This window comes from Microtus pennsylvanicus, chromosome 1, assembly GCF_037038515.1.
Source record: "Microtus pennsylvanicus isolate mMicPen1 chromosome 1, mMicPen1.hap1, whole genome shotgun sequence".
Taxonomy (NCBI): domain Eukaryota; kingdom Metazoa; phylum Chordata; class Mammalia; order Rodentia; family Cricetidae; genus Microtus; species Microtus pennsylvanicus.
In genome coordinates, this window is record NC_134579.1 from 154,073,378 (window position 1) to 154,088,101 (window position 14,724).

General features: G+C 38.0%; 1 protein-coding gene across 1 annotated transcript in view; it reads right to left on the bottom strand.

Moving 5' to 3' along the window:
- LOC142842464 (vomeronasal type-2 receptor 116-like) overlaps window positions 1-5,168 on the bottom strand; it is a 52,851-nt gene extending 47,683 nt beyond the window's left edge. The window contains exon 1 of the mRNA XM_075959190.1: window positions 4,972-5,168. Within this exon, the coding sequence (XP_075815305.1) occupies window positions 4,972-5,168 (197 nt within the window). The remainder of the gene's footprint in view (window positions 1-4,971) is intronic.
- Window positions 5,169-14,724: the final 9,556 nt, after the last annotated feature.

The following is a 14,724-nucleotide window of genomic DNA, read 5'->3' on the forward strand; positions in this document are numbered from 1 at the left end:
GAAGAGAGAGAGCCTGAAATGGCCCGATACTATAGCCATACCAATGAATATCTTGCATATTACCATAGAACCTTCTTCTGGTGATGGAGGGAGATAGAGATTGAGACCCACATTGGAGCACTGGACTGAGCTCCCAAGGTCCAAATGAGGAGCAGAAGAAGGGAGAACATGAGCAAGGAAGTCAGGACTGTGAGGGGGGGCTGATATATTGGGAGCTCACCAAGGCCAGCTGGACTGGGACTGAAAAAGCATGGGATAAAACCGGACTCTCTGAACATGGTGGACAATGAGGGCTGCTGAGAAGCCAAGGACGATGGCACTGGGTTTTGATCCTACTGCATGTACTGGCTTTGTGGGAGCCTAGCCTGTTTGGATGCTCCTCTTCCTAGACCTGGATGGAGGGGAGAGGACCTTGGACTGCCCACAGGACAGGGAACCCTGATTGCTCTTTGGACTGGAGAGGGAGGGGGAACGGAGTGAGGCCTGAGGAGTGGGGGGAGGGGGGAAAGGAGGAGGCAGTAATTTTTAATAAAAAAAAACAACACTAGTTGCTGTCTGATCACTGACCAGCTCTTCCTAAAGGCAGCCCCGTTCCGTCACATCTTGAAGCAGTTTCCTTTTATTCACATTTCCCTGTCTACTTTAGTGGCTTGTTCTCTCTGTCCATGGGTTGCAAACTTTCCCTGGCCCTCATATTACAGCTGCTTCTTCTTCAATTGAGCTGCTTTAGCATAAATCTAAAGTGCACACACATTAAACACAGAAACTGTTACACACATAGATACTCACATCCATAAAGAAATAAATGCATACTATAGCAACATACTCATTTATACCTACTCACTCATTTGTGCAATGACACAGAGATAAACACAGTGGAATATGTAGACATATAAAACCCAAAGAAACACAGAAAGAGGATATGTAAAAGAGATACATAGACACACATGCATGCATGTTCTCAGACAAATTACACACAGGGAAAAATACATGGATACAAATAACTACACAATGAGATAATGATATAGAGAAATTTATGCACATATACAAAGACATAACAACAGACACACAAACATACATAGCAACACAGATATACATATTTGCAACCACATATAAAGAAATATGAAGAACATACGTATATGCACATGAAGACACATGTATTGACAAACACTCACAGGCAGATATACATAATAACCTCCCATATGGAAACACATAGATATAAGGCAAATTCATGCTCACTTCTAAAAACAGATAGAGGTGTAGCTATACTGAAGCATACACCAAATGCACACACACACACACACACGCTTACACACAGATATATAATATAGCAACACATATAGACCCAGATACAAAGAAGCACACAAACATACATGCATGCAAAGTGATAAATCTCCATTTACATAAAGGAATATGCATGCATGCACAAAATTGAATCACAGAACAGTTTCTTCTATAATTACTCTCACATTTATATGTGAGGACCCTAGAGTCTACAGGGAGGAAGAGTCAGTTAAGGAAACTTAGGGAAAACATCACATTCAGTAGCTTACCACATATGTGACAACTAACAAAGGAGTGTTCATCTTATCAACATGGAGAACATTAATAACAAAGGACTGATATGTCTTCAATATTAGTATGGGATGATATTCATGTACTTTGTAGCAATCACTAATTTCCATTGATAATTCGTTTCTTCCCCATCATTGTCTGTATTGGAATTTTATATCAAAGTCTGGCTTTATTTACACAGCAGAAAATTGTTCAGAAATTTTTATATATGTTGAATATTTCTTAAAATACTAGATTTTGGCATCTGAGATCCTCTAAGCACTATGACATTGATGACACCAAATATAATCCAATAAAAGAAACTCTACCTTCAAGACTTTAATATCAGATTTTTTTCCTATCGTCCAGTGACTGTTCATCTTATTGAAGAATCTCATGCACTTCATGGGACACAGCATGCACAGCATTGGCACAGCATACACAGCACTGTATACATCATAACTGCTCTCAGTCAAGGCCATGTCAAAAGTCTGTACTATTAGTCATTCCAATGAGGCATTGAATGAGAAGTTCTTTAGTTGCTGCCACATAGAAACTGATACTTCTAATCTTCATCTACCTAGTCTTGCCAGGTATTCATCTGAGTATTTAAGATTGGTCCAAGTAAGGTCAAAATTTAAAAAGCATAAATCTCAGCAGGTAGGTTTGCAACAGTTAACATCCCAAGGGATGAGTCAATTGTGAAGTCTCTATTTCTTATAGAGACATCCAACCTACTGTGAGATAGTGACCCATATTCTTTGTATAACTAGTGATTCTCACATTCTAAAGCACAGAGTCAGAGAACTGTCTGTGTGAACATAAATGAAAAATAAATTGTAGATGATGTCATAATTTGGTTATCATATATTTCAGGTCTTGACAAGTATAATTGCATGTTGACTGTGATCATATTTATAAAGTCAAAACAGACTGTATATTTAATATAACTTTTTTTCAATTATGAGAGAAACTGAGCACCATCTTCATTGTCTGAGATGGGCCCCCAACCCAATTCTAGTTCAAGTGAAGCATGAAAGGAATCATGGCCAGAACTAAAGATGCATCATCGTGGGCCATCTGACACAGAGAGGGAAACTGAACACAGTCACTTAGGATAGGATGGACAGGTGCATAGGAAAGCTGAATCAATGACCTGCAGTGCATGGGTAAGCTGAATGAACACAGGGAGCAGCTAGAGTAGCATGCACTCCTAAGAACTTAAAAACACTGTTCTGCCAAGTGTTCTAGAAAAGCCCCTCACTTGTTAATCTTTTCTCACCTCTGTTACACACAAGGAAATGTAAAATCCCCATCAAGTCTCTGAATAGTAGCCTATATTTTGACATGCCTGTGTGGCCATTATCTTCCTCACACTTTTCTTAGCATCTGGGAATACTACAAATGAAGACAAGGATTTCTTTCAAACATCCAAAAATACTCTTCTGTTTAGATTTGTAGAGACCTGTGACGAATCCTATTATGACAGATGTTGTTCAATAAGGTCCTCTAAGATCCATAATGCACCTGATCTTGTCCTTACAGACATAATTAGGGGGAGTTTCTTTATTTTGTTCAGATAAAGAGAATGAGACTGTGTAATTGTAACACATTATTATACCATCATTGCTGGTAATTGAAATACTAGTGACATATTTGGTAAATTATCAGGATTCTTGCTACATCAACAATGCAAAAATTTAAGAACATGGAAAACTGACAGTTTTCAGTTTGTGTTCTATAAAAGGCAACAGTGTTTATTATGAACAGAGATCTACATATGATTATTTTTAGTAAAAGAAAGAATTAACCCACACTGGACAATATTCCCAACCTCCCTCAATAATTGAAGAAAATGTCCAGTGTTGTGAGTTTGGAATGACATAAGTTGCTGGGAGGTAAAAAATACTTTAAAAGTTCATCTTTAAAAGTAAATCTCCCATATATAAGTTGAGCCATTTGCAACTTTCACAGAAAAGGCTCTTCATCCCTTGTTTTTTAGTGCTCGCACAATGGATAAATAAAAGGTACAGGCTTTGGTGATACAGAAAACCTGATCATATATTCAGTTTGAAATAATTGAGTAATACTAAAAGTACACCTAATGCATTAGCCAAGATTCAGGTAGGTTTTATGAAACAAACTTAACTGGATGAGGCATTCATGGAACTACTGGTGACTACACAGTAGTCCTTGGGGGTAATGTTTGGTTCCTGTACTAATAATTCTTTCATATTTAGTGGACAATATAGTTAATATATTCCCTCATGTCTACCATCACTATCTTGTATTTTTATCTTTCTGGTTTATCAATTAAAGATATAAAATGTTCTTTAAATATTTAATTTTAATGCATTTAATTATCAGACTACATTTGGTAAATAAATTGATTTGTGTGTATGGACATGAGAAATATTCATATAGAAAATAAAAAAGAATGGATTTCAAAATTTTCAGTAAAACTGGTTTTTATTTGCCACTGACCTTGAATGCATAATGATACACCTACTTCATTTCATAAATATAGAGATTAAGGGCCTAAACCACAATATAGTCCAAGTATATAATGCTTACATAGGTAATATAAACTAATCATAATAATAAATAATATGTCTTCTTACACAATACCTAGCATATGAACAATAAACAACAAACATAAACATTCGCTTACATACTGAATGATGCATTTTGACTTAAAAACAATCTCTTTTCTATTTTGATTACTTACCGCTGTGGTATTTTTATGAATAAATATAAGTATTTACCTCTACACATTGAAATAAAAATAATCTTAAAATATTTGCTGTTACCTTATGGAAAATGGCATCAAAAGTTTTGTTAATACTCAACAGGAACTTGAGATAAGAACTTATGGAAGTGAAACATTAACTCTTGCACACTAAACATGAGGAATTGTAGATGATTTGAGCTCTGGGGGTGGCATAGTGATCAAAGGGCTATATTTGAAAAGAACAACCAACAAGGCACAAAATCAAAAGTGCATAGTGCACAAATTGGTAAAAGACAAAGCTATAATTAGTAAAATTATTGAGATAAAAATAAGACATAAATTAAATAGTGTTGACAGTGAGTAAACAGTTTAGATCTATAGAGAAGAGACGCGTGCTTTTTAAATAATCGCAAGAAGCTAGTAGATACCTTTCTCAAGTGTTGAAAAGTATCACATGCTGCAGCTGCAAACAGGCAAGTGCAAAGAAAGTAAGAAGACACCACTATTAGTGAAAACTCATATTTCAAAGAATGCAAACATATCATTTATAGAACAAAAAAAATCGTACTTTAAAGAGACACTGAACACTGTCCTATGGAAATAAAGGCCTGTGGTTTTACATATATTTCTGACACACTATGAAATATTTATTGTGACATTTACATAGACAATTCAAAGAAACTTACTGTATATTCAGAATGTGGTTGAAATAATCTTTCTCCACAGGCTGCTGCTCTGTTATAAGGAAGAAGACACAACCTGTCAACAAATCTTCATCCTTATCTTTATTCTCATACATTCTCCAAAAGCACCAGGGTTGAGTGAACCTGGACACTAGAAGTGGAATGTTCAGGAAAAAGAAGAGAAATATCAAAGGAAACATCTTTGTCCTCCTTGAAGCCTGGGAAGTGTGTGTGGTGAAGTGCTCTTCAGATCAGTACATTATATGGGTACCCATATTTTCCCACCTGCTTTTATTTCTGCAGCCAAAGCAGAGGCTGTTTGTGTATTCATGATTCCTTTATTTTCCAGTTGATTTCCTTGCCTCTGGGGAATCTTGGACACTTTCTTCCCCTATGGCTGTGCACCTGATATGCATGTGATCCAAATTTAGCTCAGAAATATATGAGGAGAATTCAAGTAGTTTCATGACATCATTTAATTTTGTGGAAATTATGGCTCCATGGGGGATGTCAATTTCAGAAAAATTTGGGGCCATGAATGCCAGAACAATATTTTTATGTTAATGCCTTTAAAAATGATGTCAGTGGCTTTCATTAGATGATCCACATTGAGACAGGAAGGACACAGTCAAAATTCGTAGTTGCACACTGGGAATTCTTTCACAAAATCCCTGTCAGGGAACAACAGTTCCATGGTTAGAGAAATTGAGTTTCACACAGCTCACACAGTGGGGCTTATACTACAGGACTGACAGTAACAGAATATCTACCAAATACTGTGCTTCCATTGTCTTGAGAACAAATAATCAATTTTAAATTTTTCTGAATCCTGCTGTTCTACAATTGATGTTGGAGTAACTTTTTTATTAATAAAGAAACTGCCTAGGCCCATTTGATAGGCCAACCCTTAGGTAGGCTGAGAAAACAGAACAGAATGCTGGGAGAAAGAAGCTGAATCAGAGCGTCACCATGATTCTCCCACTCCAGACAGACCAGGTTAAGTTCTTCCCTGGTAGGCCACCTCATGGGCTACACAGATTATTAAAAATGGGTTAGATCAATATGTAAGAGCTAGCCAATAAGAGGCTGGAACTAATGGGCCAGGCAGTGTTTAAAAGAATATATATTCCATGTAATTACTTCGGGTAAAGTTAGCCGGGTGGTGGTAAAGCAGCCCGCTGCTCATATTACAGTATACAATCATCCAAATAAACATAGAATCAGTTACATTTATAGCATTATAAAATGCTTTTGAATATTCAACAAGACCAATACAGATTCTGTTTCTACATTTCAAACACTCCCTAATATCTTTTATACTTCCTCCAAACAATGAATAATAAATAGACAATAAGGCAAATATTTTATCTATAACAATCTCCCTCATCTCTCCCTCCATGAGCATCAGTTTTCATAGATCAATTAGTCATTTGACGAGTTTTTTCTGCTTTATCTGTGATTTAATACAATTTTTTCTCATTTTAGATTCTGTAGTGGTTGTGAATATGTCTTGTGAAAATCTGCAAAGGAAAGAGATACTGTGAAGTGACCATGTGCTCAATGCATTTTTTTTTATTTTCTTTTGCCTGAATTTAAGCAAGCTTTTTTTAAAAAAAATTACATATTGACCAAGATGGAATTTGCTCAGGACCAACATCTGGAAACATTCCAGGTTACTTACTCATAAATTCTTCTTATTCCATTTTCCAACTCTACTGTTTCGCTTGCCTTCTAGAACCTTCATTGCCACTGTGAGGGTGCATTGATGAGTGTGAGCTGATGAGTCTCTTTCAGTGGATGGACATGGACTGCAGTAAAAGCAGAACAAAAATAGGGCATGGAGGTCCCAAAATATGAGCTTATTTCCACATTTACCTAAAGTCAGAAAGTTGAAAGATACCTCTATGCCTTCAAGGTTATTGTGTTTCTACCTCAAACAAAAGTCCCATGTAGATTTTGATCAGTGAGTTCTGCTTTCTCAAGGTTATTCTCAACATGTGTTGTTAATAGGCAGTCAGGTATTTCAGGAATAGAGAGTAGATATGCTTCTACCTCAAACAAAAGACTCAGGATCCAACTAAGGTTCCATTTCCTTTAAAGAATAGCATTGGATTCCAACCAGGGAGTAGTTTGCTTATATAATGTTTTGAGCTAGGGTGTAAGCAAGACTTGCTTTGTTCTAGCAGCAGAATATTTAAATATGGATATATCCAAAGAACTTCAACTGTTCTATTCATTACTTGTATCATGATGATGCAGGTTTTTTTTTTTAAATCTTACTCCCACTTTTTCGGACCAGAGTATTTTAACCAATTGGAAATTATATGCTGGTAATTTCAGTATTTATTAGAACTCCCTCCCAGTACTATTCTGTTTTATTATTTTAAAATGCATCTTTGTTTTCTTTACAAATTTTTCTAAATCTCCACACTCCTACCCTGGCAAGTGGTACTTTTGTTGAGGCTGGTCCCCAACAGTAGGACAAATCTTTCTCTGCTTGGTTGGAAGATTTACTGAGCATTTGATATGAGGTAAACGGGACTGGTGTTCTCCTTTTGAATGTGATGAGCTCTTCTGGGGGACCAAGATGTAACAGAGAAGGATATGACAGGAACAGTCTCTGATAAGAGCACAAAGCAGATTCAACTTCCTCTTTATGTATTTATTTATTTTATATCCCAGCTACAGTTTCATCTCTCTCCCATTTTCTCAGACCTCCCCTGCCTCCCAGCTGCCTCTAACAACAATCTCCTCCTTCTCTGTTTCCATTCAGAAAATGTCAGCCCTCCCATGGATATCAATGTCACATAGGATTCCAATTTGTAGCAAGAATAAACACCCTGCCTTATAAGGATAGTTAAGGTGCCATAGTATGATGAGTATGATCCCAAAAACCTGCAAAGAAGTTTGAACAGCCTTTTTCTCAGAAAACTGAAATTGTTCAAAGACGAGACTCAGAAAAATCATCCTTCAAGAGTGCAAATGAAATTTACATCAGTATAGGTTTGGCTATGCACCCAGTTTTGTTTTATGTGCAATAATTACTATTGTTTTAATTAATAGATAACCTAAGAGATTCCATCATATCACACTCACATACATGTTGTATGACCTTCCTCAGTATTTAACCCTCTGTTTCCAACTTATGCATAACTCACTACAAATTTTATTCCTCACTTCAATAAACTTTCTTCTCACTTAATAGTTGTGTGTACTTGCCCAGCTTAGCATAAAAGTGTTATATTTTTTCAAACTGGCTTTAGAGGGTATTTTAACCTCTAAAGGTTAAAATTCTTTCAGGCATTTACATCTCAAATAATACTTTTCCTTCTTTCTTTGAATATATATATATATATATATTCACACTCTCACTGTTACATTTTGAATCTGTGAAAAATCTACATTTCTGGAGTCTGTTCAGGTAATATGATGATCCCATTCCTTCTAATGACTTCATGGAATTCTTCCAGATTGAGGAGAAGCCGCTAATGTGAAAATAAATCTTATGAAGCACTAATCTTAATTCCAATATATGTAAAAGAAGTATGAATCCAGCAATCTTTTTTTTTTATTGAGAAAAGGAAAAAAAAAGTATATGCCTCCTCCCAGCCTCCCATTTCCCTCCCCCCTCCTCCCACCCTTCTCCCTCTCCCCCAAACACCTCTCCCCCCTCCCTCTCCAGTCCAAAAAGCAGTCAGGGTTCCCTGCCCTGTGGAAAGTCCAAGGTCCGCCCCCGTCCGTTCATGTCTAGGTAGGTGAGTATCCAAACTAGCTAGGTTCCCACAAAGCCAGAACATGAAGTAGGATCAAAACCCCGTGCCATTGTCCTTGGCTTCTCATCAGCCCTCATTGCTCGCCATGTTCAGAGAGTCTGGTTATATCCCATGCTTTTTCAGTCACAGTCCAGCTGGCCTTGGTGAGCTCCCAATAGATCAGCCCCACTGTCTCAGTGGGTGGGTGTACCCCTCGTGGTCCTGACTACCTTGCTCATCTTCTCCCTCCTTCCACTCCTTATTGGGACCTTGGGAGCTCAGTCCAGTGCTTCAGTGTGGGTCTCTGTATCTATCTCCACCCACAACCAGATAAAGGTTCTATGGTGATATGCAAGATATTCGTCAGTATTGCTATAGAATATGGTCACTTCAGGTTCCCTATCCTCAGCTGCCCAAGGGACTAACTGGGGACATCACCATGGACTCCTGGGAGCCACTCTAGGGTCAAGTCTCTTGCCAACCCTAAGGTGGATCCCTTAACTAAGAATTGTGCTTCCGTGCTTCCCTGTCCAACCTTCCTTTACCCCCAAACCTCCTGTTTCCCCAAGTTCCCCCATTCTCTTCTGCTCACTTTTCTCTCCCCATCTCCCCTTACACTCATCCCACCCCACCCCCATGATCCCAATTTTCTCCCCGGAAATTTTGTCTACTTCACATAGGCAAGAGGACAACTATATGTTTTTCCTTGGGTTCACCATCTTATTTAGCTTCTTTAAGTTCACCAGTTGTAGTCTCTCTGACCCTTATTTATGGCTAGAAACCAACTATGAGTGAGTACAAGCCATGTTCATATTTTTGGGTCTGGGATACCTCACTCAGGATAGTGTTTTCTATTTCCATCCATTTGCATGCAAAATTCGAGAAGTCATTGTTTTTTACCGCAGCGTAGTACACTAATGTGTATATATTCCATACTTTCTTCATCCATTCTTCCATTGAAGGGCATCTAGGTTGTTTCCAGGTTCTGGCTATTACAAATAATACTGCTATGAACATAGCTGAACAAATGCTTTTGTCATATGATCGGGCATCTCTTGGGTATATTCCCAAGAGTGGTATTGCTGGGTCCAAGGGTAGGTTGATCCCGAATTACCTGAGAAACCGAAACACTTATTTCCACAGTGGTTGCACAAGATTGCATTTCCACCAGCAATGGATGAGGGTACCCATTCCTCCATAGCCTCTCCAGCAAAGGCTATCATTGGTGGTTTTGATTTTAGCCATTCTGACAGGTGTAAGATGATATCTCAAAGTTGTTTTGATTTGCATTTCCCTGATTGCTAAGGAGAATGAGCATGACCTTAAGTGTCTTTTGGCCATTTGAACTTCTTCTGTTGAGAATTCTCTGTTCAGTTCAGTGCCCCATTTTTTAATTGGGTTAATTAGCATTTTAAAGTCTAGTTTCTTGAGTTCTCTATATATTTTGGAGATCAGACCTTTGACTGTTGCGGGGTTGGTGAAGATCTTCTCCCAGTCAGTAAGTTGCCTTGTGTCTTGGTGACAGTCTCCTTTGCTTTATAGAAGCTTCTCAGTTTTAGTAGGTCCCATTTATTCAATGTTGCTGCTGTGGATAAACATAGTAAGCGATCTCCTGTGCCCATCTGATGTAGGGTACTTCCCACTTTCTCTTCTATCAGGTTCAGTGTGTTCGGGTTGATATTGAGGTCTTTAATGCATTTGGGCTTGAGTTTTGTGCATGGTGATAGATATGGATCTATTTTCATTCTTCTACAGGTTGACATCCAGTTGTGCCAGCACCATTTGTTGAAGATGCTCTCTTTGTTCCTTTGTATACTTTTATCTCCTTTATCGAAAATGAGGTGTTCATAGGTTAGTGGGTTAATGTCAGGGTCTTCTATACGATTCCTTTGGTCGACTTCTCTGTTTTTATGCCAGTACCACACTGTTTTCATCACTGTAGCTCGGTAATAGAGTTTGAAGTCAGGGATGGTAATGCCTCCAGAAGCTCCTTTATTGTATAGGATTGATTTGGCTATCCTGGGTTTTTTGTTTTTCCATATAAAGTTGATTATTGTCCTCTCCAGATCTGTGAAGAATTTTGGTGGGATCTTGATGGGGATTGCATTGAATCTATAAATTGCCTTTGGTAGAATTGCCATTTTTACTATGTTGATCCTCCCAATCCAAGAGCAAGGGAGGTTCTTCCATTTTCTGCTATCCTCTTCAATTTCTTTCTTCAATGCCTTATAGTTCTTGTCAAATATATCTTTCACTTCCTTGGTTAGATTTACCCCAAGATTTTTTATGCTGTTTGTTGCTATCGTGAAAGGTGAATCTTCTCTGATTTCCCTGTCTGCTTTCATATCCTTTGTGTATAAGATGGTGACTGATATTTTGGAGTTGATCTTGTATCGTGCCACATTACTAAAGCTGTTTATCTTCTGTAAACGTTCTTTCATGGAGTTTTCGGGGTCGCTTATGTAGACTATCATATCATCTGCAAATAATGAAAGTTTAACTTCTTCCTTTCCAATTCGAATCACCTTGATCCCATTATGTTTTCTTATTGCTATTGCTAGAACTTCAAGCACTGTATTGAAGAGGTATGGCGAGAGTGGACAGCCTTGTCGTGTTCCTGAGTTTAGTGGGATGGCTTTGAGTTTCTCTCCATTTAATTTGATGTTAGCTGTCGGCTTGCTGTATATAGCTTTTATTATATTTAGGTATGACCCTTGTATCCCTAATCTCTCCAAGACTTTTATCATAAAGGGATGCTGAATTTTGTCAAATGTTTTTTTAGCATCTAATGAAATGATCACATGGTTTTTTTTCTTTCAGTTTATTTATATGATGGATTACATTGATTGGTTTTCGTATGTTGAACCAGCCCTGCATCTCTGAGATAAAGCCTACTTGATCATAATGGATAATTTTTCTAATGTGTTCTTGGATACAGTTAGCCAGTATTTTGTTGAGGATTTTTGCGTCAATGTTCATGAGTGAGATTGGTCTATAATTCTCTTTCTTGGTTGAGTCTTTGTGTGGTTTTGGTATCAGAGTAACTCTAGCTTCATAAAAGGAATTTGATAATGACCCTTCTGTTTCTATATTGTGGAATACATTAAGGAGTATAGGTATTAGCTCTTCTTGGAAGTTCTGGTAGAATTAAGTATTGAGACCATCTGGTCCTCAGCTTTTATTGGTAGGGAGGTTTTTGATAACAGCTTCTAATTCTTCGCAACTAACAGGTCTGTTAGATTGTTCACCTGGTCCTGTTTTAACTTTGGTATATGGTATTTATCTAAAAAAAGAGTCCATTTCTTTTACATTTTCCAGTTTTGTGGTATGTAGGCTTTTGTAGTAAGATCTAATAATCCTCTGAATTTCCTCTGTGTCTCTGCTTATGCTTTGTGTTTTGATTATTATATGGCGAGGTGATTTTTTTTTTGATCCGGCCTATTCGGTGTTCTGTATTCTTCTTGAATCTTCATAGGTACATCTTTTTTCAGGTTGGGAAAGTTTTCTTCTATAATTTTATTAAGTATATTTTCTGGACCGTTGAGCTGCACTTCTTCTCCTTCTTCTACCCCAATTATTCTTAGGTTTAGTCTTTTATTGTGTCCCATATTTCTTGACTGTTTTGTGGTGAGAATTTGTTGGACTTGCTGTTTTCTTTGATAAGTGCATTTATTTTCTCTATGTTATCTTCAGAATCTGAGATTCTTTCTTCTATCTCTTGTATTCTGCTGGTTATGCTTGTTTCTGTAGTCTCTATTCGTTTACCTAGATTTTCCATGTCCAGCCAGCCCTCTGTTTGTGTTTTCTTCTTTGCCTCCATTTCAGGTTTCAAGTCTTGAACTGTTTCCATTATCTGTTTGATTGTTTTTCCTTGGTTTCCTAGGGAACCACTGATTTACTCAACTCCTCCAACTTTCTGTTATACTTCTCATCCATTTATATAAGGGCATTTTTTTATATGCTGTTTAAGGGCCTTTATCACTTTCATAAAGTCAGTTTTTTCTTCTTCTTCTTGATTAAGGTGTTCATGTCCTCCTGTTGTGAGGTCGCTGGGTTCTGGTGGTTTCGTGTTGTTTTTCTGATTGTTGGGTGAATTCTTGCATTGGCATCTCCCCATCTCTTCCTCCCAATACTCTCCTTTGGATCTTCTTTTACAGGATCAGGTCTTCTTGCCCACTGATGTACCTTCCCAGTGATGTCACTCCCCAGTGATGGTTTTCCTGGTGTCCAGATTGGATCTCCATGCTGCTTGGGTAGCTCACAAACAAAGGGCCCACCCTGCTTGCTGCAGGCAGGCTATGGAGATAAAGGAACTACAGCCCTCCCTTTTGCCCTCCCGATTTGGGTTTGGTCCCAGCGCCTGAGCAGGCTGAGTTGGGAGGTGCTATGCCGCCAAAGAGGGGAGGGAGGGAGAGAGACAGGGGGTAGGCGGTTCTGGATGTAAGCTGGATGGGATAGGAAGAGAGAGAAGGTATCCGGCAGTATAGACCCTGCCTGAATCCAGCAATCTTATATGTTTAATTTCATCATTGGTTTCAATAGCTATTGAATTGTATTTTATTTTTCTTTTTTCTATAAAGAATGTTTTAATAAAATGTTTTCTCCCTTTACATAGTTAACTCCATTATAACTCTCTCCAATCCTTGTATTCCAACACTCCCTGTCAAGCTGCCATCTAATCTCCACAAAAGATCAAGCTTCCCATGGTGATTCAATAAAAACTGAGACTTCACTTTGAGGCAAGACCAGGGCCCTCTGCCCTATATCTAGACTGAGCAAGATATTCCTCCAAAATGAATGTGCTCCAAGATGCCAGTTCAAGCCAGTTCAAGGGAATAATCCTTGTTCACTGCCAAAGATCCCACAGACTCTCTAAGTCTCACAGCTGTCCTGTGCATAAGTGGTCCTTGGTTGATCCTATGCAGGTTCCCTCACAATCAGTCCAGAGTCAGCGAGGTAACACTAGCTTACGTCAGCTCTTTCTGTGGGTATCAACATCATACACCAGACCCTTTTGCTCACATTATCACTCCTATCTCTCATGAATTTGTCTTCAGAAACCAGGCCCAATGCTTTACTGTGGATCGCTGTATCTTATCTATTAGTTTTTGGATGAAGGTTTTATGATGACAATTAAGGTAGTCATCAATCTGATTAAAGAGAAAAGCCAGTTTAGATATCCTCTGCACTATTGTTTAGAATCTTAACTGGGGCCATCCTTGTAAATTCCTGAGAATTTCCAAGGTGCCATATTTCTCCAAAACCCTTTCCTGGTTCCCTCAATAAATATATTTCTTTTCTTGCTATCCCTCACTGCCCTTCCCCCTTCTTGAGCATCCTGTTCCCTCATATTCCCTCTTCCCTCTCTTTCTCTCTTCTCTCACCCCTTCAATCCTTCCTCCATATTCCCAAGATTTTCAGGAGATCTTGTCTGTTTTCCAAACCCAGGAGGATCCATTTATGTCTCTGATATTGTTCTCCTTGTTACCTAGTTTCTCTGGGATCATGGGCTATAAACTGGTTATACTTTGATTTACATGTAATATTCACTCATGAGTGAGTATATACCATGGTCATCTATCTGGGTCTAGGTTATGTTACTCAGAATGTTTTTTTTTCTAATTGCATCCATTTGAATGCCAATTTCAAGATTTCATTCTTTGTAACTCTGAGTAATAATCCTTTGTGTAAATATACCATAATTTCTTTATCTATTCTTCAGTTTAGGGGAACCTAGGTTGTTTGCGGGTTATGACTATTACAAATAATGATGTTATGAACATAGTTGAGCAAATGTTCTTTTGGTAATAGTATGCATCCTTTGGGTATATTCCCAAGAATATATTGCTGGGTCTTGAGGAAGATTTTCCAAACCACAACAATGTTTTACAAAGTGGTTATCCAAGATTGTACTCTCACCAGTAATGGAGGAGGGTGTCTCTTACTCTGAATACTCTCCAAAATAAGCTGTCTTTGGTATTGTTGATCTTAGCCATTCTGACTT